The sequence below is a fragment of the Sciurus carolinensis genome, chromosome 4, assembly GCF_902686445.1.
Source record: "Sciurus carolinensis chromosome 4, mSciCar1.2, whole genome shotgun sequence".
Taxonomy (NCBI): Eukaryota; Metazoa; Chordata; class Mammalia; order Rodentia; family Sciuridae; genus Sciurus; species Sciurus carolinensis.
Genome location: NC_062216.1, coordinates 170,865,234 through 170,889,529, shown reverse-complemented (window position 1 = coordinate 170,889,529; position 24,296 = coordinate 170,865,234). Strand labels below are relative to the sequence as shown.

At 50.3% G+C, this 24,296-nt stretch overlaps 1 protein-coding gene across 1 annotated transcript in view; it reads left to right on the top strand.

The window, feature by feature from the left end:
* Positions 1 to 23,951, top strand: part of Arfgap3 (ADP ribosylation factor GTPase activating protein 3) — a 44,337-nt gene extending 20,386 nt beyond the window's left edge. Inside the window, 10 exon segments of the mRNA XM_047550010.1 lie at positions 4,517 to 4,576; positions 6,633 to 6,679; positions 7,336 to 7,475; positions 10,392 to 10,520; positions 11,187 to 11,309; positions 15,709 to 15,840; positions 16,877 to 17,000; positions 17,947 to 18,037; positions 21,289 to 21,410; positions 22,932 to 23,951. Coding sequence (XP_047405966.1) covers positions 4,517 to 4,576; positions 6,633 to 6,679; positions 7,336 to 7,475; positions 10,392 to 10,520; positions 11,187 to 11,309; positions 15,709 to 15,840; positions 16,877 to 17,000; positions 17,947 to 18,037; positions 21,289 to 21,410; positions 22,932 to 22,949 — 986 coding nt within the window. The 3' untranslated portion in view covers positions 22,950 to 23,951.
* The last annotated feature ends 345 nt before the right edge of the window (positions 23,952 to 24,296 follow it).

The window sequence follows — 24,296 nt, the reverse complement described above, 5'->3', positions numbered from 1 at the left end:
TTTTTTTCTTTTTTGTGATACTGGAGATGGAACCCAGGGCCTCACACATGCCACTCAAGTGCTCTACCACTGAGCCACATTCCCCAGCCCCAAAGTGTCTGAACTTTTGTAATAAGTACATGCTACTTGTGTAATCAGAAAACAAGATTTCAATTTTAAAACTATTGCCTAAATAGTTGATGCCTAATGATTGACATTTGGTGAGTATATGATAGAATGATATTTATTATAAATAAAATATAAGTTGCTTACATATTAAAAATCACTTATGTGACATTAGGAGTCATCCCTTTCTCTTAAAATTGAGCATCTTTTGTTAGAATGTTAGTGCAAATTATCAACTAGAATGGAACTTGTGACAGCTAAGCAGAGAGCTTAGGGGAGAGGTAGCATGAGACAGGCCAGCTCACATGGGCTGAGCCCGGAACCATGTGAGGGGTATAGTGCCATGGGAAGGACCAAGCTGTGACGAAGCCTGTGTCAAGTCATAGCTGGCATGTCTGAGATCGCCCTCAAGCCACGGATTCAGAGAGCTGGTATTTGATTTAGGCATCGTAGGAGACACATCGGTGGGTCAGGAAGAAGCACTCCACATCTGGGCAACAGTGACTTGTTTAGTAAGAGGAATTGGAACACAAATCTGACATTTTGGGAAAGAAGAATGAAACAAAGCAGAATTCCTTTTTTATTTTATTTTATTTATTTATTTATTTATTTATTTATTTATGTTGGTTATAGGTGGACACAATACCTTTGTTTATTTATTTTTATGCAGTGCTGGGAATTGAACCCAGTGCCTCACACATGCTAAGCAAGTTCTCCACCACGGAGACACTAAACTATTCTTGACACTAAACTAAATTCCAGAGGATCAAGGATTTAAATGGAAACATGGTGGCCCTAGAAGAAAACACTGGGGAAGCTTTCCTGTTATCCTGCAGTGGGGAGCCCTCCTGTGCATATTCAAACCTCATAATAGGAAAAGATTAATAAATCTGGCTAGGTGCTTATTCAGCATTTCCATTCTGAAAAAATAAAGACAAATGATAAACATTTGCAATTCTCATATAGGTAAAAGACTGTTCCTCAACATGTAGTAAACTATAATGTGACTTTTTTTTGCATTATTTGCAACCTGTAGGTTTTTTCATATCCCTGGCCCCTTCCTGGGTTTTTGTTTGTTTGTTTTAGTGGTCCTGAGGATTGAATCCAGGGGTACTCTACCACTGAGCTCCAACCCCAACCTGCCCCCCTCTTTAATGTTTTGAAACAAGGACTCAGTATGTGGCTGAGTCTGGCCTTGAACTTGGGATCCTCCTGCCTCAGTCTCCCAAGTAGCTGGAAATGTGGGCCTGTGCCTCAGCACCCAGCCCCTGCTGGGACCTAAGCCAGGTCCTTAGCATGCAAGGCAGATGCTCTGCCGTGGAGCTAGACCCCCAGTCCTCCATGTTCCTTTCTGTGCCTGCGCCTTTACCTGCAAAGAAGACACTCCGTACCTCTGACTGGAGTTTAGCGCTTGTTTCCCGCATATCAGAACTGCGGCCCCTGACCCTCCTTTCTCCCCTGTGTCTGCCCTCCGTTTTGCTGAGTATGCAGGACTGCCCCCTGATTGGCACGGGTTGGCTTTTCTTTAGCGTTTCAGCCCCAGGCCCAGCCCCGGGCACTCCTAGTTCCTGCATTCATGTCCTTTGTCCACGTCATGGCACGGCACACCCTACTCTAGAAGTGACGGTACCCTTAGTTTGCATGTCACTGTGTCTCCTCCCCTGAGCTGCAAGTTTCCTTTTTTAAGATGTGGAATCTGCCTGAGCTGTTGATTGAGTCCTGTGTCCCTAAAGAGAAGAGAAAAACAGCTCCAGCACTTTCCTGATGAACGAGGGAGGGCGGGCCATGTATCCTCTGAAAGTACAAGTGATAATCTGACTGTTGTCACTGTTACAACTTAGTGGTATAGCAGGCCTTTTGGGATTGAAGGTTACGGGACGCAGTGTTAAGTGTGGCCTCTGAGGTCCAGCATCTCGGTTCATTTTATTAACCAAAACCTAAGCGACCAAACTCAGACATGGTCCTGTTCTGTGAGTCTCCTGAAAGGCTTTTACTGTAGAGAGGCACCTCTGTCCCCCGTGGGAAGGTCACGCAAGCTGCTGAGGATTGGGGCGACCTTTGGTGGAGCTTTACCTGGGATGTCTTTGTCCCCACAGGGTGGCAAGGGACAAGCCTCTTGAGTGACCTTAGTGACTGAAGTCACTCAAGTGAGGAGAAAACACAAGCGCTTCACCCAGTGGCGTGTGTGTGGGGAGGGGCGCAGGTGCTTCTGTTCCCGCTGCCCCCCCCCCCCCAGTGCCCAGAGCAGAGCCCCACTCAGCTGGCCCTGTGTGCCTGTTGAAGTGCCTTGGCTGGAGCTTAGGTTTTAGTTGCAAAAGTGAAAAGTAGCGTTTCCCCGTGCACCGTGCGGCTGACATTCTAAACATGGCAGCTCTATTGAGGTAGAATTCGCAAACTTCAAAATTTACCCTTTTTTAAAAAAGTGTACATTTCTGTTATTTTTAGTATATTCACAAGGTTGTGGCACAGTCGCCACTAAATGATTTCAGAATATTTTCAGCAGCCCAAAAAGAAACTCCACACTCCTTACACTCTCCCATTTCCCTCCACCTCTGGCACCCACTGGCCTGCTTCCCGTCTCTGTGGCTTCCCTAACCTGGACATTTCACAGGTGTGGAATCATATGACACGTGGCCTTTGTGCTTGTCACGAGTATTTCAGGACTCACCTCACCCTTTATTATATTCTGTTGTGTGGACATACTACATTTTGTTTAGCCATTTTTAAAGTAATAAATAAAACCAAATTAAAGTGGAAAATATATTTTAAATGAAGTCTTAACATAGCTCCCAACCAGGATCATTTTTTTAGAGAAACTAGAAAACAGCATAGATTTGTTGGCAACTGAATTTGACCTATCATCAATGAAACTGGTGTTAAAATTTCCAAATATTGATGCCTGTTGAGTATGTAGTGCACATATGTACTAGGTAGCCCAGAAGCCAGGTGCAGTGGCACACCTGTGAGTCCAGCAACTCGGGAGGCTGAGGCAGGAGGATCGCCAAGTTAAGGCCAGCCTCAGCAACTTAGCAAGACCCTAAGGAATCTAGAAAGATCCTGTCCCAAAAGATAAAATGGGCTGGGGATTTGGCTCAGTGTAAACCACCTGGGGTTCAATTCCCAGTACAATAAATAAATAAGGGTTAGGGATGTGGCTCAGTAGTAAAGCACCCCTGGGTTCAAGGTTCAATTCCTAGTACCACAAAAAAAAAAAAAAATTTTTTTTTTTCTTTGAAACACTAAATCATAAGGTAAAACTCTGAACAACATTAGTTGAAGGGACCACTAACATTTTTATTCTGTAAAACTAAAGTATAAAGAATACACTCTGCCAGATGTGGTGGCACATGCCTATAATCCGAGTGAGCAACTTGGAAGGCTGAGACAGGAGGATTGAGAGAGTTCAAAGCCAGTCTCAGCAACAGCAAGGTGCTTAGCAACTCAATGAGACTCTCTCTCTAAACGAAATAGAAAATAGGGCTAGGGATGTGACTCAGTGTTTGAGTGCCCCCTGAGTTCAATCCCTAGTACCAAAAAAAGAAAAAGAGTATACACTTCTACTTTGGTGGACCTTTTTTTTTTTTTTTCCTAGTTCTTAGGGTTGAACTCAGGCTTGGGCATGGTAAGCAAGTGAGCTACATCCCCAGTTCTTTTTTTAGTTTTTATTTTGAGAGAGGGTCCGGTTAAGTTGGTGATGCTGGCCTCAAACTTATGATCTTCCTGCCTCCTCCCAAGTTGCTGGCATCACAGGCAGACTTTTAAATCACGTTGCTTTATGTAGTAGACTCTTGCCTAGCAGGGGTGAGGCCTGGGTCCAACCCCAGCACTGCAAACAGACAAAAATTCAGATTAAATATTATTCTGATGTGGGGAGTAGACACATAGAGAGGACGGTTACTGGGTGTGGGGCACAGTTGGGTAGGTGGAATAATTTCTGAAGTCATACATAGCACAATAAGGTAGCTATGATTGACAGTAATTAATTGTATATTTCAAAATAGTATAGAGGATTTTAGATGTTCCCAGTCCAAAGAAATGCTAACTGTTTGAAATGATGGATCTGATCGTTACACATTGTAGACATGCATTGAAGTGTCATACTGCAGCCCATAAATGTGTATAATTATTGTGTAATTGAAAATAAAAAATGTTTTAAGAAATTATAATGATAAGTTCTGATGATATAGCTCCATAGGAAGCTACTTGCCTAGCCTGGACCAGCGCCTGGCTTCCATCCCCACCTCTACCCCCTGGAAAAATGATAAAATGGAATATGGAACTACAAAAAAAAATGATCAAAGCTGACAAAATTGGATGAGATATATGGTACTAAGCAAGTTGGATTATCACACATTCAGAACAAGTTTGTTGAGGATATTTCTTCATTAACATTAATGTTTTAAATTTCCAGGTGGACCAGAGCAAGGACCCAGTGTGGAAGGTCTAAATGCCCCAGCGAAGGCTGCTTTAGGTAATGTGCTTAAAACCAGACAGTCAGTCCTGACTGCCTTCTGCCTCACTGTCTTGCGTTAGAGCGCTACAGTGTCCTGGCTGACTCGGACTGAGGTGCTGGCAGGTAGAGACGCCGGCTGGATAATTGTGAAAGTCAGGGTGACTGGGGACACTCAGGATGAGCAGAGCCGAGCCCCATGCCGTTCCAGTTGACTCAAGAACTCAGCATTTTCTTCCCTTTGATTTTATAATAGATAAACACTGACTTTTCATTATCAAGGAATTATCATTTGAAATTGATGCGTATTCATTAAACACAGCTGCCTTGGTGAAAAACTGTAGAAATGTTCCTGACATTTCCATCAGAGGTTAGAAGCAGGTTACATGACAAAGGCAATACAAATCTAAGAGAGTGGTGCAATCCTGGCACGGTGGCACCTGCAAGTAATCCCAGCAGCTTGGGAGACTGAGGCAGGAGGATCACAAGTTTGAGGCCAACCTCAGCAACTTAGCAAGATACTGTCTCAAAATAAAAAATAAGAAGGGTTGGGGGTGTAGCTCAGTGATTAAGCACCCCTAACCTAAAAAGAAAAAGGAAGTGATAGAAAGTTTTATTCATGGGTGTCTTTTCTACTCATGTTCTCTTGTTAGGACTAATGATCATCTTTTGCTGTTTGTGGTTTCCTACTCTTTTCCCATCATAGAATATGTTTTTCTGTGGTGCTAGGGCTGGAATCCAGGACCTCACTCATGCTAGGCAAGTGCTCTATCACTGAGCTACACCCCAGCCTGCACATACTCATCCTTGTAGGGAAAAAAATTAAGATTGTACTTTTGCTGGGTATCTTAAACATTATTCTAGAAACAAAACATATAATCTTTGATTGGAATTATTCTGTAAATGATTTGAAGTGGGGAACGAGGGAACTCAAGGGCACTCGACCACTGAGCCACACCCCCAGCCCTATTTTGTATTTTATTTAAAGTCAGGGTCTCACTGGGTTGCTTAGCCCCTCCCCATTGCCAAGGCTGACTTTGAGCTCGTGAACTGCTGGGATCGCAGGCGTGTGCCACGATGCCCGGCTCAGTAAATGAGTTCTAAGTAAATCTCTGCAAGGCTCAGTGGTACACTCCTGTGATCCAGCTACTGCAAAGACAAAACAAAACAAAATTTTCTGAAAGCATACATTTTTACCGCAGTTGATCTTAGCCAAAGACTAAGAAGCAATGAAAGTACTGCTACTAAAACAATAGACTGCTTCATGTTTCTTAGTGGCTCATATGATAAACATCTGTAGAAGCTGAGGTGAGAAAGCGCCTCACTGACTGCTTTAGTTGTCCACATAATGCTGGGCTGACTTTGTATTTTAAAGTGGTTTTCACCAGGGAGCAGGTGGGGTTCAGTGGCAGAGTGCTTGCCAAGCACAGGCAAGGCCCTGGGTTTGATCCCCAGCAGCATACACACAGAATCGTAATACTAGAATAGTTTTTAAAGTTTCTGAAGAGCAGAGCTCAGTAGCACTCTTTCTCACGTACATTTTCAAGTACTCCTGAGAAAAGTACTGAGTGGGATGGTCCCAGCTCGTCATTGCTCTTTAGCGAGGGAGTCAGAATTCACGTTTTCTCTGAGTTTGGACACCGCATGGAGAGGCAGAGGACTCCGTGTTGACCAAGCTCTGTTGATCTGTGTTACCCTCATGTATGTGAGCTTTCTGGGCGAGAAACTAAAGTGTGAAAACGTTATAGTCTTTAGTAATATGCAGCATCTTAAATAATTTGGGGGCAATACCAGGGATTACCAGGGATTAAACTCAGGGGCACTTGACCACTGAGCCACATCCCCAGCCCTATTTTGTATTTTATTTAGAGACAGGGTCTCACTGAGTTGCCTAGTGCCTTGCTGTTGGTGAGGCTGGTTTTGAACTCGTCATCCTCCTGCCTCAGCCTCCAGAGCTACTGTGATTATGAGTGTGCACCACCGTGCCAACTTAAAATTTTTTAACAGACACAGTAATATAGAAGAATTATGCTTGATTTCCATTGGTCTGACATTTTAATTTTCATTTTTTTGGCAGAGGTTTCCTCTATCATAAAAAAGAAGCCAAACCAAGCTAAAAGAGGAGTGAGTATTATGTTTAAAATACCTGGTGGTTTATCTCTGAAGCTAAAGAATCCCTTTGTCCTGTTGGTTTTATTTGCTTTTTTTTTTTTTTTTTTTTTGCGGTACTGGGGATCGAACTCAGGGCCTTGTGCTTGCGAGGCAAGCCCTCTACCAGCTGAGCTATCTCCCCAGCCCGGTTTTATTTGCTTTTTACTCTGAACAATAATATATTGAATGTGACTTTGACATGTGCTTTTGTTCAGTGGGATGAATGCTGAACTTAGGAAATGGTTTAATGAACGTCTGCCATTCTTTCTCTCCCTGACATGATGCTAAAAACAATTAATGAAGTCCTTCCGGGCCGAGTGTTCTTCTGCCTGGTTCTGGGTCAGTGCCGCCTTGTGAGGCGGAGGCAGTTGTCTGTAGAGCCATCCAGTGCTACGCTGGAGCTCTGTCCCTGGCAGCCACTCCCTGTGTGACCCTGGCGAAGTTACTGGACTCCCATGAACATCGGGTGGCTAGTCTATAAGCCGAGGAGGCGATGATTCCAGCCTCCCAGGGCTGTAGGGACTGGAGGAGTAGAGGCCTCAGCGCCCGTCACGGCGCCTGGCAGGTCCTAACCTTGGTCAGTGTCCGCCACTCACAGCAGGGTGGATGTAATCTTCCATGTGTTCCAGCTTGGAGCCAAAAAAGGAAGCTTGGGAGCCCAGAAGCTGGCAAATACGTGTTTCACTGAAATCGAAAAGCAAGCGCAAGCAGCGGACAAAATGAAGGAGCAGGAGGACCTGGGCAGGGTGGCACCCAAGGAAGAGTCCATGTAAGTGAGACTGTACAGCGGCACATCTCAGGACCCACTGGGCTCCGGCCACTCTGGGTCTGCCTTCCAGAGGCCACTTACCTCAGGGCTGTGAAGTATCGCCATGATGAGTTTAAGGAAGCTGTGAGGGCAGGACTGTGGCCTCAGCACGAAGGGACTGGGCGCATCAAGAGGTGTTTTCCTCGCAGCTCAGGAGGCTGACCACACCCACTCTCCCTCCACCTCAGTGGAGGAGGTAGTGCCAGCCCTCAGGTGCGGAGCCAAGAATTTACAAAAAGAGGTGTTTATATGTAGACGCAGCCTCAGGTAGGAGGGAAGTGCAGAGCCAGGCCGGATGGCACCACCTCACGCCAACCAGGGCAGCGAAAGGAAAAGGGCCAGGGCTGCAGCTCAGCGTAGTGTCCTGGGTAAGGCCCTGGCTCCATCCCCAGCACCCCCAGAGTTTCCATACTTAAAGTCACCTTATGAGCCAGGGTGATGGAGGGAGGAGGGAGCACAGACAGCTCAGACCCCTGGGTTGTTTTTTTTTTTTTTTAATACATTTTTTAGTTGTCAACAGACCTTTTTTTTTTTTTTTTTTTTAATTTATATGCAGTGCTGAGAATCAAACCCAGTGCCTCATACATACCAGGCAAGCGCTCCACCACTGAGCCCCAGCCCCAGGCCTCAAACCCCAATTTTTGTGCATATTTATCTTCCTGGTTTTTTTCCTATTTTCATGGGTATTTTATGGCTGTAGACTGTATAATGAAGAAAATTAATCTAGTCAGTGTTCACTGTCGTGCGTCCAGTAGACCTGGCACTCAGAAGGTGTTCAGTCGGTGTCCTGTCTTCTACCAGCCCTTTGCTGAGTGGGGTTGGTGAGGCCAGCCCAGGTCATTTGAAGTTGTTTTTTTAACTCGAACACAGGGGGCAGCACTGACCTGTATTGGACTACTTCCCGCAAAATCTACACACACTGTGGCAGGCGTTCGTTTCTACATACGAAGCTAGGTCTCTGGCCAGCCAAAGGGGTGCGTTCCATCTGCTCGTCTGTAAGGTTTCCCAGAGGTGAAGGGTGGATGCCTGCTTAGAACAAGAGATGGGATCTAGCAGATGACCATGTGCTCACTGCAGGGAAGGCAGCTGAGAAGTGTGTTCTCACTAGAAGCCACTCCTGGCTGTCCCTGGCACCTGCCATTAGGCTCCTTAAGGGCAGCTGGTGCCCATCAGGGTGATCTTATGAATTTGTTCTGGGCACCTAGGTGGGCAGCTTTCTCAGCTCTGTTCAGGACACCGCAGCTCTGCGCCTAAATGCCTGCCCCTGCTGTCAGACCTGCGCTGTGCCAACCAGGAGAAGGGGTGTGTGTCGTCCTCAGCCCCCGAGAATATTCTGCTCGTTAAGTAATTTTTAATGTCTGCAAATAAAGTGGTTTCAGTTCAGTAATTCTGTTGGTGCATCATCATTTCTTGCACCGCCAGACTGGGAAGCTGAGTGGCCTGAGGAGTGTCCTAGTCCTGGCCTTCTGGCAGTCTCTCCTGGTCCTCAGAGGCCATCTGTGCGGGAAGGGTAGGAAGAGGCGGAGCTCTGCCTGTTTGGTGGCGAGCCTACAGCTGGACCTGAGGCGTCCTGGAAGCTCTGCGCTTCTGAGAATCGCGGGGCAGCCTCTGACCTCCCAGCCCTGCCAGTGCCGCCAGAGCAGCCTTTCAGTGAATGCCCAAGTGTGTGTTGTAACAGGCGGCAGGCCCGTCCCTGTCGATGTCCTCTAAACAGGTCTTTGTTCTCCTCCAAAAGTATGAAAGAATAGTATTTATTTGTAAGGGGTAAAAGGCTTGACCTATTCTGTAGTAATAATATCAAAGAAAAAACCCTGCTTGACTCATTCACAGCAGGAACAGCAAAGCAAACGTATTTTCTTCTTTCTTAGGAATTCTGTTGTGATTCTGTTACTATATAGAATTTATTTTACTGGAGTTGTTCCATGCCCCCCCCACCTGAGGAATTCCTGACATTTTACCTGACCTTATAAGACGAGAGCTTAGGAATCCTACAAGGAGAATGTCGCTGGGGCGCTGCACTTTGTGACTGTCTCACTGATCACTGTAACACTGCAGTGATACCACAGAGGCAGTTCAGTTTTCTTTAGAAAGCTTAGGTACTTACTGATGTGTAGCCATCTGGGAGTAAGGACTTTCTTACTCCTTTTGGCCTCTTGGGTGCATTCTTTTTAGCAGGTGTTTGATAGATCAGTTCTGAATGGTGGTACCAAAGAGACTAGGGGCTGGTGAATGTCCCATTTTAAATGCTCAGAAGCTTGATTAATAGAGATCCCATGGGAGATTCTTTTGTAAATGGAAGAATCCTTGTGTAATTAATGATCTCCTTTATTTATTTACAAAAACAAAATTGTATATATTTTAACCTTAAATCACAACTTATTAGTGAGACTAATTAGAATCTGATGTTTTGTGGGGGACTATAATAAAATATCAACCTGAGGAGGAAATCTTGCCTTTTACTTTCCCTTAGAGAAGTCATTGAGACTTACTTCATGTTTTTTCACAATAATAGGTCAGATGAGCTAAACTTGAAAAGCAAGCACCAAAAAGTATCTGTAAAATGTATTCAAATTTCCTTGAGCATCTAGTCAGAAAAGACTAGTAGGAAAAAATTTCAGCTTGCTTTCATAACTGCTAATTATGGAATGAAGCGCAAAGCTAAAACATGAGTTGTATATTTGACTTATTTATTTGTTTATTTAATTTTATTTATTTTTTTGCAGTGCTGGGGATTGAACCTGGGCCCTTGTGCTTGTGAGGCAAGCACTCTACCAACTGAGCTATGTCCCCAGCTCTGTACGCTTGATTTTGCTGGATGTTTTAATGTAAGAACACAGGATCAGACCAAGACTCAGGAGCATTTGTTTTCTCTGGCAGTGTGTCATCTTTACGGTTAGCCTATAAGGATCTTGAAATTCAAATGCAGAAAGATGAAAAGATGAACCTGAGTGGGAAGAAAAAAGCCGAAGCAGAGAGACTGGGCATGGGGTTTGGAAATTGCAGGAGGTATGTGAGATTCTGCTTTCTTGGATTTCAGAATTTTTTAATTCGGTTTGCTAATCAGGAATGGGAATGGATATTCTTGGGGCTGTGTTAATATCTACCTCGAAGGCGTCCTCTTTGTATTTCTTCTCTTCTTTCATTGTTACATTACTCTAGGATTCAGTATCGTATGAAAAATTACAAACATGGTTGTTAGAAAAAAGGAAATAGGTCCGACTCGTCATTAAGCGCACACTAGTTGATGCCAAAGCGTTACTGACAGACACGACTGTTTTGCGTAGTTACAGGAAGATTTCTTTTCTTTTTTTGTACTGAGGATTGAACCCAGGGGTGCTCCACCACTGAGCTACATTCCCAACCCTTTTTATTTTTTATTTTGAGGCAGAGTCTCACTAAGTTGCTGAGACTGGCCTCAAACTTGCAATCCTCCTACCTCAACCTCCTGAGTCATGGAGATTATAGGAGTGAGCTCCTAGACCCAACAATCTCACAAAGGTTTTATTTATTTTAAAATTTAACGAAAAAATGGGTTTTCCCTTGTGTTTTAACCCTCCTGATCAATTTGTTCCTGATTGGAATATAGTTTCAAGCATGCTATTTTTCCTTATTGAGATGAGGATCTCCATGAACTAACTGATGTAACTTTTCCCTGTTCTGTTCTCTCTCAAGTGGGATTTCGCATTCGGTGACTTCAGATATGCAGACCATAGAGCAGGAGTCTCCCACGCTGGCAAAACCGAGAAAAAAGTATCACGAGGACAGCGATGATTCTTATTTTACTTCCAGCTCAAGGTAAATCTAGTAAGAATCAAGGTAAATCTAGTAAGAATCATGACCACTTTGAAAATGGTGCGAGCACACAGGTACTCACTGACGGCAGCAAGTGCAGAGCCATGTGCTGCATCCTTTTCTAAAGCTCCGGCTGGTGCCAAGGCCATGCTTTGGAATTGGGGAAGCCTTTGTGAGTAGATAGTGTGTGCTAATATTAAAATGTTCAGTAATAAAATTGGCAACCAAGAGTTAAAATTAGAGGTAGGGAGAGACGTGTTTGTCCAAAATGTGAAACTGGAGTTATGCAAAGTCTCGCAGGCACAGAAGAAGCTGCTGGGTGTGGTGCCCTGCAGGTGGGCGGGTGGCTAGGGGGATGGGTAGCTGCCCTGGGCAGCAGCAGAGCCTCTGGCTTCAGAACGCCTCCAGGAGGCTGCATCACCGGGTACACTGGTAAATAAGCTCTGCTGCTCAGGAGTGTGTGTGCTCCTTAACAAGAACATGATTGCACTTTGTGGTAGAGCGAGGTACATAACTGGTGTGAAGTGGCCGGGGGGAGTGTGGGGGCTGAACCCCCTGTTGTAAGTCAGGGACCCGAGCAGTCACCACCACCCAGGGTCTGAAGGCCAAGTGAGCTCTGCAAACGTGGCTCTCACAGCAGTGCGCTGCGGCTGCGGTGGGGCACTGCCGACACGTGGCACAGCCCCTACTAATCACAAGTGCTGGCAGCTTACTAACCAGGCTGAAGGCCACCTCGGGCTTGGAGCTGGGAAAGCTGCACAGTGACGGGCTTGGAGATGTCTGGCAGTGACGCAGCTTCAGGGATGTCATTGTGAAACAGGCGTGCGTTTCACCTAGAGGACAGATGGAAATACAGCTAGCTAGACTCATGGCAGAGTTATTGATTTCCCTATCAAAGCTCTCAGATAAGGAATTGTGAAAAGCTGCTGTCTTTAACACTATTTCAAATCCCAGTTTAAAAAAAAAAAAACAAACAAACAAACAGCCCGTGAGCATTTCGTTTCAGTAGTTACAGGGACTTAGGTGGTTTTTTACTTACCTATCTTTTATAACCTGTGTACAGTACCAGGTTTCAGTTTACTTGGGGATTATATTCAAATCATGCCCTTTAAAAGCATTTAAATACTTTTATACAGGGTGAAATTAAATTTGTAGCTTGATTGGGGCCCTGTGAGTGTCAGACCACCTCAGGGAAGGGGTTGAGGAGATGCCTGGCGTTTACCCTGAGACTTCCGTGCCTTCTGGTCATTTCACTGTTCTTAGTGATGCCCACAGATGGTGGCATAGGAAGGTAAAGAAAGCAAAGTTCAAGTTAGATCCTGCTGTCACCTTGTAGCAGGCTGGGATGAAGGGTCCCAAGTGGGGTCCCTGCTGATGGGGAACCCCAGATGGTGGGCGAGCGCCTACAAGCCTTGGTAGCCGTGCGGGGCCTTCCAAGCTCCCGGCAGAGGAGCCAACCCCACAGGCCCTAGTGGCCCTGCAGCGGTTTTTTACCACTTGAACCTGGGAGCCAGCATGTTTTGGTGTAGACCAGGCTGCCAGACTCCCACCAGAGAGACCTTGGTGCATTGTTTAGTGCGGCCTCAGGTTATCCAGGGACATGCATGCCTTTCTAGTCCTCCTGGGTTGGTGACCACTGTTAGTAGAGCGGGGACACTGCTGGGTTCTTTGGCAAACATGGTCTCTGAGAGCCAGCATTTTAATGCCATGAAGAGCTCTTATTGCTTCCAAATTATTCATTAGCCATTAGAACTTGCATGTTATGAATTATGAAGGAGTGTCATTTCTGTTAAAAATAAGATCAAGCACATCCTTGGGTTTTGATCTTTATTGAGTCCCGTCTTTTCCAGCACATAAGCAATGCAATCACATGCTGAGTTCAAAATGAGCAGGGAGCACGTCATGCAGCCAGAGGGCTCCTCGTGGCCTCTGTGCCCCCTGGGGCTCTCAGCAGGGTGGGGTGAGGACATCATGTAGGGCCGAACTCAAGACAGAGCGGGAGGGCCAGGCTTGAGAAGCATGAGGACCTCATACAGCTGGTGCTGGGGCTGCCGAGTGCTCAGGAGAGGCCACGGCCACTCAGTTCTGTCCTCCCCATCCTCCCAGGGCAGAGCAGGCCTGGCCGGCGTCTTTCTGTCTCCTGAGAGTTGCCAGAGCACAGAGCGCTGCTCGTGGCGAGTGGTAGGAAGAGAAGCCCCCTGGCTTGGACTGCTATTGCCTGGGTCATGTGGGTCAGGAGACCCCCACAGCAGCTTTCTCTTGGCCCCTGACCTGGCAACCCAGCGCCCTCCACTCCAGGACGAGCACATGGCCTCTGAATCAAGCCCCGTCCTTCCTTAGAGTAGTGCTCACTCTGCGATTCTGAGTGCTACCGTCTCAGCGCTGGGAAGGACCTGGAGGTTCCAGACCCTGGGCCCAGGCCCTCTCGCGCCCTCCAGGGCCACCTACCCCCCCTTGGATGTCCCCTCCCTCGGGGACTTCAGGAGGAGGTGCTGCTCTCACAGCTCCCTGGCGTCTGAGCTTCGAGCAGCTCCTCCCTGACCAGTTCCTGAGCCCACAAGGGCAGGAAGGCCTCCCAGCAGAGGGCTGACCTCCCAGTGCTTGACGAGCGCTTCGTCATCTTCTCATGAAGCTGGTCTTACTATTCCCTAAAAAGAAGTCTGTCAAACACGTGAGGGTCGCTTTCCAGGCCAGGATACATCCCACTTCTCTGGACCCTTCCTCTGAGAGTGTGACTTCCGGGCCCTTCACTGTCCTGGTCTCTGTTGTCTGAAGATCAGTTGTCTCCGTCCCTCCCAGCTGTGGGCCTCAGTACTGATCTGCTTACCAGCCCGGGAGCGCAAGGCAGTTTCTAGCCAAAACCCAGAGACTAGAACGCTGCAGTCTTCCTTGGGGAGAGGAGCCTAGTGTAACAAGGCTTTTTTGTTTGTTTGTTTTGTTTTTTAGTTGTAGATGGACACAACACTTTTATTTATGCATCGTTAGGCAGTGCTGAGGCCCGACCCAGGGCCCCACACACGCTAGGCAAGCGCTCCACCTCTGAGCTGCAGCCCAGCCCAGCCCACGAGACGTTTCCTTATGCCTTTCTTGCCAGGGCAGGCAGGAGCCTCCTCTCCTTACAGAGTCACACCACCTGCTTCAAACAGCAGACTTGCCCGCCTCCCCTTTACCTTTTTTTCTGCCGGGAAGGAGTCTTGTTCTGCCCTCGCCTCCCGCCCAGATCTCATTTCCTGCGTCCAGCAGGTTGGGCCTGCGGGTTCCCTCGCTTACACCCATCTCGCGCCCTGCGCTGGCGCTTCCAACCTTTGTGCAGCCCCTTTCCAGATGGAGCTTGGCGCTTGCCTTTCTTCCTGTACTTCTGGTGGTTTCTTTCTGGGGACAGCCAGGATGATGGTGTTAGGGCTCTGATACTCTTGTCACCTTCCTTCCTAACCTCTAGGTGCTGGGCTCTGCCTCTCTCCTCAGAATCCCCTGAAGTGTGCCCTCAGGAGGGGCCACACCTGTCTGGCTGTCTTTCCACCTTGAGCTGTTGTGGACTCTACATGTGCAGCCACTGCTTATCAAGGCTGCCATGTCCACCTCGCCTGCCACTTGCAGTCCTGTTCCAGGAGAACATGCTGCTCCGACCACACAGGACCCTCAGCTGCCATTGTGTGCTGCTCCCTGAGCCAAGCCCTGCTTAGGGGCATTCAGCTGATGTGGTGTCACCAGCCCAGGGGGCCTGCTTCTCCCCCAGAGGCTTTTCAGTTGGTTCAAGTTTACTCCAATCCCAACACTGCAGGAGCATCTGCAGAGTGGCCTGGTGATCCATGGACCACAGCTTTCTGTCCAGCTCCAGAAGGAGGTTAATGAGCATTGTCCACATCCTCCACATCCACCCTGCTTAACCTGGAAGAAACTGGCAACCAGAAACTCCTTGGGTGGGGTCACTTCCCTTGGCCAAACAGCATTACTTTAGCTAGACTCAGAGAAGCTGAAGTAGAGACCAGTGGAGGATAACTCAGAGAGGGCAGGTGCTGCCAGTATAGGCGGGTCAGGCTGTGGCGCACAGGCCCAAATCTCAAGGGTGCCACATCAGATTATTTCCGTTCATGTGAAGTCAGCTGCGATGCAGGTGATTATCTAGAACTGTCTTCCGGGTGGTGCATCGAATGTCCAGGCTGATGGAGGGTCCACTGCCTGAGGCTACTACACGTGGAAAACACAGCCTCTTCCCTGCAGTAGCAGGGGAAGAGGGGACAGGGGCGTTGAGCACAGCACTTGAAAAGCCTTAGCAGTGACTCCACGTGTCTGCTGCTGTTCCTCAGCCACAGCCACGTGGATGCAGGGAAGTGAGAGGCTGCAACAGGAATGGGTGTCCCCACCGACCTCCCTTGTCACTGTCCCCCGCTTCTTCATACAGGTTCTTTGATGACCCCATGGAGTTAAGAGGCAGTTCCTTGTCTAGCTGGGATGACGCTGCAGATTCCTACTGGAAGAAAGAGAGCAGCAGAGACACCGAGATGGCCATGAAAAGCGCGGCCTCCTCAGACAGGTATGAGCAGCAGCCTGGGGTTGCCATGGGAACCCATGCAGCACAGAATCACCAGGTGGCAGGCGGGACGGAACCTTCCTTAGCACTGTCCTGACACTGTGTTAGGGTCTCCTTTTCATGTGAAATGAGCGATTCTGCATTGGAGGCACAGGTCAGACTCACCTGTGGATCCTCTACAGACGTGCGGAGGCCTCTTCCCTGATTCCCAGTCCATGGACCTGGGGGGCCTGGACCAAAGTGCATCACTTTTCCCCAGTTTTAAGGCGCCGTTTATACAGAGTTGTTTTTGACATGACCAAGTCTCGACCTCCCGCCTCCGCCTCCTGAGTAGCTGGGATGATAGGCCTGAGCCACCACACCTCTCATCTTTTTAGGTCACAGTTTGGCAGGTTTTGACAAACGCACATAGTCGTGTAATGACCACCACTCCCCGAGCCCCCTCTGCCCTTTGCTTGCCAGCCTTGGCACCTGGTTTGTTCTCTGACTTCCGCAGGATGCTGTGTGCATGGGCGCAGTGGCAGCCCTTCCTGTCCAGCCTCTGTGACTCTGCTGTGTGTTTGACTGTGACCTTCGGGCCGTCTCCCTCTTTATTACCAGGGTTGCTTATCCATTCACCTGCTGCAGGACTCTCCAGCTGTTAGAGGTCACGAAGGACTGTATAGTTTATTGTCCCCTCCGGGTAACTTCTGAGAGCACTAGGGCCCCACATGTGTGAGCTGAGGTGGCCCTGGCACCTGGGGTTGGGCACCCTACTGCACCACACAGTGTACCCAGTGTTGTATGTGACATGCGCAGTTACACATCAGAACGGAAACGTGAAATAACAGACCTGCTTTAAGCAGGAATTCCTTCAAATGTTATATGTTTGGATTTTTTATTAGAATTTTGAGGCTTTTTAAAGTAAACTTGAGTCCTTGTACAAAATCACTGCTGTTAGATTTTTAAACTATAAAATGTTTTATGTATATACTACAAATGAGAGAGATTTTTGCCTCAGCACAAGTTAGTTTAACTCCTTTGGCTATTTTAATTGTAGACCTACTACTCGTCGCAAGCCTGACTTTGAGCCCATTGAGAACACAGATGAGGCCCAGAAGAAGTTTGGTAACGTCAAGGCCATTTCGTCAGACATGTACTTTGGAAGACAAGCCCAGGCTGATGTAAGGTCCAGAGAGCTCCTTCATAGGGACCCCATAAAGCAGGAGGAAGGCCTGGGTGTGGGGGCTGTGGGCAGAGGGGACACCGAGGGGGACGGAGGGATGCTGCCAGAGGCCCCTGGCTGAGTGCTGCAGCCGGCCTGGAGCGAGGCCTTTGGGACCGGTCACCACCCGCCACCGCAGAAGACAAGTGCTGGGCGGGGGGAGCTGGGCTCCTTCCCTTGCCCTCAGTGTTTTGAGTAAGCCCAGGTGATTTTCAATACAGCTGTGACTGCTTGACAACCTGGGCCATCCCGAAGTGGAGAACAGGGGTTATGGGCAGGTGTGTTGTGTCCAGGTTGTTGCCTTTTTTCTCAGAAATGTCATCGGGCTCATGCGGCGGAGGCGTGCCGAGCTGCCAGCCTTGGTGGAGGAGGAAGGTCCCAGCTGCTCTGCAGTTGTGAAGTGCTGGTCTGTCTGTGCCGCACTCTTGGAGAGCCCGGTTACTCCAGGCTTCTAGACCCCACTGGGAATTATCTCCTTGGAGTGCAGATTCCATTTTTCAGCGATGCCATAATTTTCAGACTAGAATGGCCTCCCTTGAATGTCCCCAGCGTACAGCCTGCCTGGTTTTCAAGTCCTTGGCAGGGCTGGTGAGCTCAGTGGTGGGCACCTGCCTGGCATGCCTGAAGCCCTGGGTCAGTCGCAGCGCTGCAGGAGGCACTTTAGAACTCAGGCTCGGCTCTGGGTGGCACGTGCCTGCCGTTGGCTGAGGGCAGCACAGCCTCCCTCTCCCTCGCGCTGCTCCCGTTGGCTGTGATGCCTGGCATCTGGCTGCCTGTGTCCTGCCTCCATGCAGAGCCCGAGCTCCACGCTGTCCCCAGGACCCTGCAGTAACGAGAGGGACAGACATGGAGAGCAGCTCCTCGGAGACGGAGACAGGAGCTGACATCCCTTTCCTTGTCTCTAGTACGAGAGCAGGGCTCGGCTGGAGCGGCTGTCGGCCAGTTCCTCCATCAGCTCTGCCGACCTGTTTGATGAGCAGAGGAAGCAGACGGCAGGTGAGAGGCTGTGTCTACGGTGTGAGCGCCGAGTCTCCTTGGGGGTCGTCCCAAAGTACCTCAGCCAGTGTCCTCTGACCCTGGGTCCTGTGAAGCTGGGTGGGGAGGCTACCCTTCCCGTGTCCCTCCTGGGGAGTCCGCATGGTGAAATTTAGGCAGCAGCACCAACAGCACCTGGCAGGTCATCTCCCAGAGCGCTGGGTAGATGGGCGGTTTCTGGGCGTGTGGTGTGCAGATGCCACGTGGTGTCAGCACCCATTGGCGCTGCACAATGCCTGCCTCGCAAGGTCACGGTGACGCTTAGGTGGATGCTGCCACCCAGGCGGCTCTGGCTCTCAGCAGATGCCTCGCAGCCCCTCAGCCCCAGAGGCAGGTGGCAGCACATGGGAACAGGGCCTCCCCCAGGGAACACAGCCAGGAAACCGTCTCTGCCATCCTGCCTCCGGGAGGGACCCCAGAGTCGAGCTGTCCTGTCATCCAGGGCCGGAGCTGGGCTAGGAGGGGCCCGCCTGTGAGTGCAGGTGTGAGCCTCAGTGCGGCCCTTCGGGGACTGCCCAGCGCCAGGCCTTCCCTGCCTCTGCCTCTGCAGCCCAAGCCATGGGAGGGCCACAGGCCCCCAGACCGCAGGTGTGAGGAGAGGCCCTGTGGCCGACATGGAGGAGTGTCCTCTGAGGTCACTTCAGGAACCCATCCTCAGCAAGAGCGCAGCCAGCATTCCAGGCCTGGCACCCTCTGGGGAGCTGGGTGTGCTGGAAAGAAAGGTCATGAGTCTCTGCAAGGAGTGACTGAGTGCTGGGTGACCAAGTGGCTTCTAGCCGAAGAGAAACCGTCTCAACAGAGAAGGCCACAGCACAGACTACCAGTGCCCGGGGTCTTCTGTGTTGCGGTTTAGAGCATGTTAGAGACCCCCTGTGGCCTTGGGGTACAGTGGGCACCCCCAGGTCACTGTGCTGTGGCAGGAAAGAGCATTCTAGCCAGGTGTGAGGTTGGCAGGGTGAGCAGAGGGCAGGTGGGCACTAAGCCAGAGTGGACAGCCCTGCCCTCAACTCCTGCTAGGTTGTGGCCCCCTGTGCCTCACCTCTGACCTCAAGCGAGGGGGCTTATTGGTCTTACTCAGTCTCCATCTGATCGGCGCTTCCTGGCCCCAGGTCTGCTGGGGCAGGGGTGGCCTGGGCCGTGTGCTCTGATCTCTAAGGATCCTGACCTTTTGTCGGGCAGCTTCCTCTTTCGACCAGCCTGGGCCAGCCTTGGACGGGGGTGCTCAGCCACCTTCCAGGGCTCCCAGCAGACCCACCCCAGGGGCCCACTCAGGTCAGGACCGGGGCACCTCGCCCGTCATTCCAGAGACCTGGACTGTGGAAACTACCCCGGCCGTGGATGCTTTCCCGATTGAAGCAGCTGGGAGGTTTACTCCTGAAACTGTTGTTTGCTTAAACACACACACACACACACACAAAAACTCTTGGAGATCAAATGGCAGTGGCCTATGGCAGCCCATGTTTGCATCCTGTCCCGGTAACAGAACAAAGGTCCATTGATTTCTTTGACTCTGAGGACAGACAAACGTCCGCAACAATTCGAGGTCATTGTAGGGTGCACCCTGGGGCGCCATCCCCCCAAGGCCTTGGCCCAGGCGGCTCCTCTGCTGTGTGGCAGAGCGTGCCCCCTTCCGAGCCCAGGTGACTCTGCTGCTGGTTGCCCTCCTGCACCCTCCACAGGCTCCCGAGATGCCTGCGTGGACGGCCCTAGACGGCAGCACGTCCGGTGGTTTACTTTTTATTTCGAGACCATTTCAGTTGAGCAAAAGCTGGTTTTAAGCAGTGGTTCTGTTCCCTGTCTTTGGGCACTTCCCTGCCTAAGTGGAGTAGTGGCATCACTGGGGACCTCCTAGCGTACTGTCACAGTTACCCTGGGCAGAAGGGGAAGGCAGCTCAGGTCGAAACTCCTACCTGTGGAGTGGCTCCCCAGGAGCACCAAGCGCTTCAGGAGCTGTCCCTGTCCCAGGGGTCGAAGGACTGTATGGGAAATGCATGTCGCTGCCTGTGGTCACTCCCAGGGAGCAGGGCCAATGGGGACATGGACTGCCATGGACTGGGCCCTGCCAGGGAGAGGGTAACTCAGGTCTTAGGTGACAGAGCAGAGGTGACTGTGAGAGCCACATGAAAACAAGGTAGCTTACAGCCCACCGCCCTTGGCAGAATACTTGTGCCAAGAAAACCCGTTGCCAGGCGCGGCTGTCTCGGGGAGATGCGGTTCCGTCCCAGCTCTTGCCCCTCGGTGTCTCGGCCCTGGCCCTCTCCTGCCTGAGGCCCTAGAGCAGTGCTCAGTCTGCCTAAGGTCTTGTGTGGCTCTTGGCAGGAGGCGTTTGTCAGACGTCATGGCTGCTGAGTCCCTGAGGCAGAGTCCTTGCTGACTGGTTCCCCCTGAGCCTGTCTGGGGGAAGCAGCCTGTGGAGGCACTTTGTTCTTGTTGGAGTCGTTGTTCTTTTCATCTTGTCTCCATTTCAGGGAAATTGGTACATAATATTCCAATTAAAAATCCTCCTGGTCTGGCCTGCAGTGTTGGCCTCTGGGCAGCCAGGCCTGCCCTCTCTTTAGAATCCTGCCCACGCATCCACCCTGGCTCCTGCCAGCCTCGTTTCTATCACTCACCACTTGAGCCTGTGGAGGCCGGACACGCTGAGCTTCTCAGAGCCCAGGCACCAGGCCCTCCCTCCCCACCCGGCCCAGGGGTCTTGGTAGCCCCCTCTGCACAGTGCCTCACACCAGGGACAAGACCACCCCATGACTGTCTCCCAACTGCAGAGGAGCTCTCTGGGCCACAACTGTCCCTTCTCTTTTCCGAGGCACTTGGTAGATCGGGCAGGAGCCCTCAGCAAGCGTTGGCAGGATGAGTGAGCAGGAAGCCGGGCAGCAAACAGACTCGCCAAGCCATCAGCTGGCCTGGGGACCTGCCCACTGGCCTCAGGAGGATGTGTGGGCCCTTTTCCCAGCACCCTGAGGTCCCATGGCCAATGCCTGGTGGCTGTGGTGATGTCCCCTTCCTGTACCAGCCTTAGGAGCCAGCCTGTGCCGAGACATTCCCTCCCAGCTGCCCTGGCTGAGGAAGCCCCGGGCTGAGACCAGAACCAGTGTTGCGCCCGCCCTGCACTCAGCTGCCTGGGGAAGTGGGAGGGGCGGCCCTTTTCTCTAAAGTCACTAGGGCCCTGGCCATGGTGGAGGGACCAACCAGCATCTGCGCTGTGTGTGCAGGAAACTACAACCTCTCCAGTGTGCTGCCCAGTGCCCCGGACATGGCGCAGTTCAAGCAGGGCGTGAGGTCCGTGGCCGGAAAGCTCTCTGTGTTTGCCAACGGGGTGATGACTTCCATCCAGGTCAGTGAAATCGGCTGCCCTCCAGAGATGCTGAGTTCCTAGCTTTGAAAATGAGGTCTGCCCATCTGCAGTCAGAGGACAATTGGATTGTGTAATGTTGATTTCTGTGTCTGCTACAAATTGACCCAGGACCTCATGGAAACCAGGAATTACAATTTCATATTTGCTTAGGATTTCCTAATTCATGACTCCAGGAGAATTGCTCCAGGATGTGAGTGATAGCTATTGAATTTTTTCCTCGATTGGAACAGAGAATCATTAAGAAGAAAGTTATTAAAATTATTGATGATCCCCCCTGCTCAGGGAAAACATCTGTTAATATTTTGGTATATTTTATTTTAGTTCCAGATTCCTATGCAAATCTTCTTTAAATTAAAAGGGGATTATAGCCAGGATTGGTGGTGCACACCTGTAATCCCAGCGGCTTGGGAGGCTGAGGCAGGAGGATAGAGTTCAAAGCCAGCCTCAGCAAAAGGAAGGCCCTAAGCAACTCAGTGAGACCTTATCTCTAAATAAATACAAAGTAGGGCTGGGGGTGTGGCTCAGTGGTCAAGTGCCCCTGAGTTCAATCCCTGGTACCAAAAAGGGGGGGTGAGGATTATATTGTCTATATGATTTTGTATCCTAAGGATTTTTATCTATGATGTTTTGTAGGAGTATTTCTATACAATTAAAAATTCTTCAGAAACCATATTCTCTTGGGTGAAAATACATTTAGTTATTACTATACCCATGTTGGGTATTTAGATTGTATTCCAATATTTTAAATAAAGCAGAGATGGAATCCGAAATAAAGCCATCTCAGATTATGTGAAAGACTTATTTCTGGAACCTTCTTACTTGCATGATTTCATTCTGTTAACATAAAACATAACTCTGGCTGGATATGGTGGCGCATGCCTGTAATCCAGCAATTTGGGAGACTGAGGCAGGAGGACTGCAAGTTCAAGGCCAGTCTCAGCAACTTAGTGAGACCCTGTCTCAAAATAAAAAATAAAAAGGGATGAGGATGCAGGTCAGTGGTGGAGCACCCCAGGTTCAGTCCCCAGTGTCACAAAACAAACAAAAAGCATGGCCCTGGCAAGTTACTGAATTGAGGTGGCCTCTGGTGGCCCAGAGGTTCAGTTGCTTCCGTTCCATCAGCAACTGACAAATTTTAGGGTTTTGGACTGGCAGGTGTTCCTCTGTCCTCCCAGAGGGCTCAGCATGTGGCCTTCGCCTTCCCAGCACCCTCTGCACACCGGGTGCCTCACTCCTGCCTCACATCCTCACTGGCCCTCCATGATCAGGATGTCCACCCACTGGTTCCCAAAGCCTTTGCAAGGTCCTGGGCCTCGGGATGCCACAGCATCCCCTGTTTGGTTGCCTTGTCCTTGGGGGGCAGCATGGGTGCCGATGCCAGGCACCGCCCCCCTCCCTTCCCCGGTGCCCGGGGTCCGCAGCAGCGTGAGCTGCGTAAACAGGAACCTGCGCCGTGCGCACTGAGAAGCCCTGCGCAAACTCTGGCTTGGTTCTCCCTAGGATCGCTACGGCTCCTGATCCTGACCGCAGGCTGCGCATCTCCTGGAGGAATCCTCTTCTCATGGGCCAGCGACCGCGTCACGGGCCGCGACGGAGACCAGGCACCCCCGTTTTCAGGATTGTTTTGCTACTTTTTCACATGGCATATGTACACTTCTGATTTTTAATATTTCTTTTTGAAAAATTCCTATTTTTGACGTAGTAGAGGAGCCTTCGTGGCCCTTCCACTCTCCACTGTCCTGCGCACGCCCTTCTCTTGGCGCAGCCCAGCCTCCTGGCCTGATTTCCCAGGAATCTTCAGCTCCAGCAGTGGCTGCAGCCCCGCCCTCCTCCCTGGCCAGCCTGCCTGGGGAGCAGGGCGGCTCCGGCCCTGTGCTGTCACGACCCAATTGGCCTGGAGAAACAGTCTCAGCACACATCTCGTAAGGAGGGAGCAGAGAGTAAAACAGACCAAAAATGACTGGCGTCTGACTCAGCAGATGGCTTCGTTTGTGTGTCCGCATGCCGAGGTGATTTCCAAATAATGTCCCTCTGTAAATCGCTTGCTATGCTCTGTAAGTTAAAATACTGTCCAGGAGTGCTTTCAACAAGCCTGGGCTTCCACACGCCGGCCCGGGAACTACATCTGCCCTTTGACAGGGCGTGGCCCGTGTTGCTCTTTGAACTTCTGAACTGACAGCCCAGCGCTGCCAGGGGTTCCGACTGACCAGTGTGGGCGCTAAGGCTGAGCAGGGCGGAGGGCGGCTCCCAGGTGGCTGCGTGGCAGGACAGTCGTGTCACGGAAGAGTTCTGTTATTATTTTTGTCTTAATCTTGGTTTTCAAAAGTCATAGAACGTGTGTGAATCAGTAAAGGAATGACCTGCCGTGCTCCCGACGGCTCAGGGTTTGTCATTCAGCGCCATGGAATATGTGTGAAATTCGATGAACCAAAAATGTGATTTCAAATGAATATTTTGTGAATCTTTCTTAAAAGCTCAGATTTGTAGACTCCTAAATAAATAAACAGCCGCAGCAGATTGTGTTGGCCGCATGTTTTCTGAGGAGAGTCTCGTGGTAAGCCGGGGTCGCCAGGGCTGGTGGTGGCATTGGCAACCGGCTCACGACGTGACCGCAGGTGTGATTACGCTTTTAACGTGTATTTGGGGCCCCATGTGTGGATGTCCTTGCTGGAGACGAGGGGCGTGTGTCAGCCGGTGGCCAGGGCCTGCACAGTGGATGGGCCCTTCCTCCGGTCCAGGACGTGTCCTCAGGCCTGGTTCCCTGTGAGGCCCCTCCTGCCTGAGGGAGCCTCCCAGCCCTGGGGCAGGCGAGACCCGGGCACCGGGCCCCGGCACTGGGCCCCTCGTGGCAGCCTGTGGGCATTC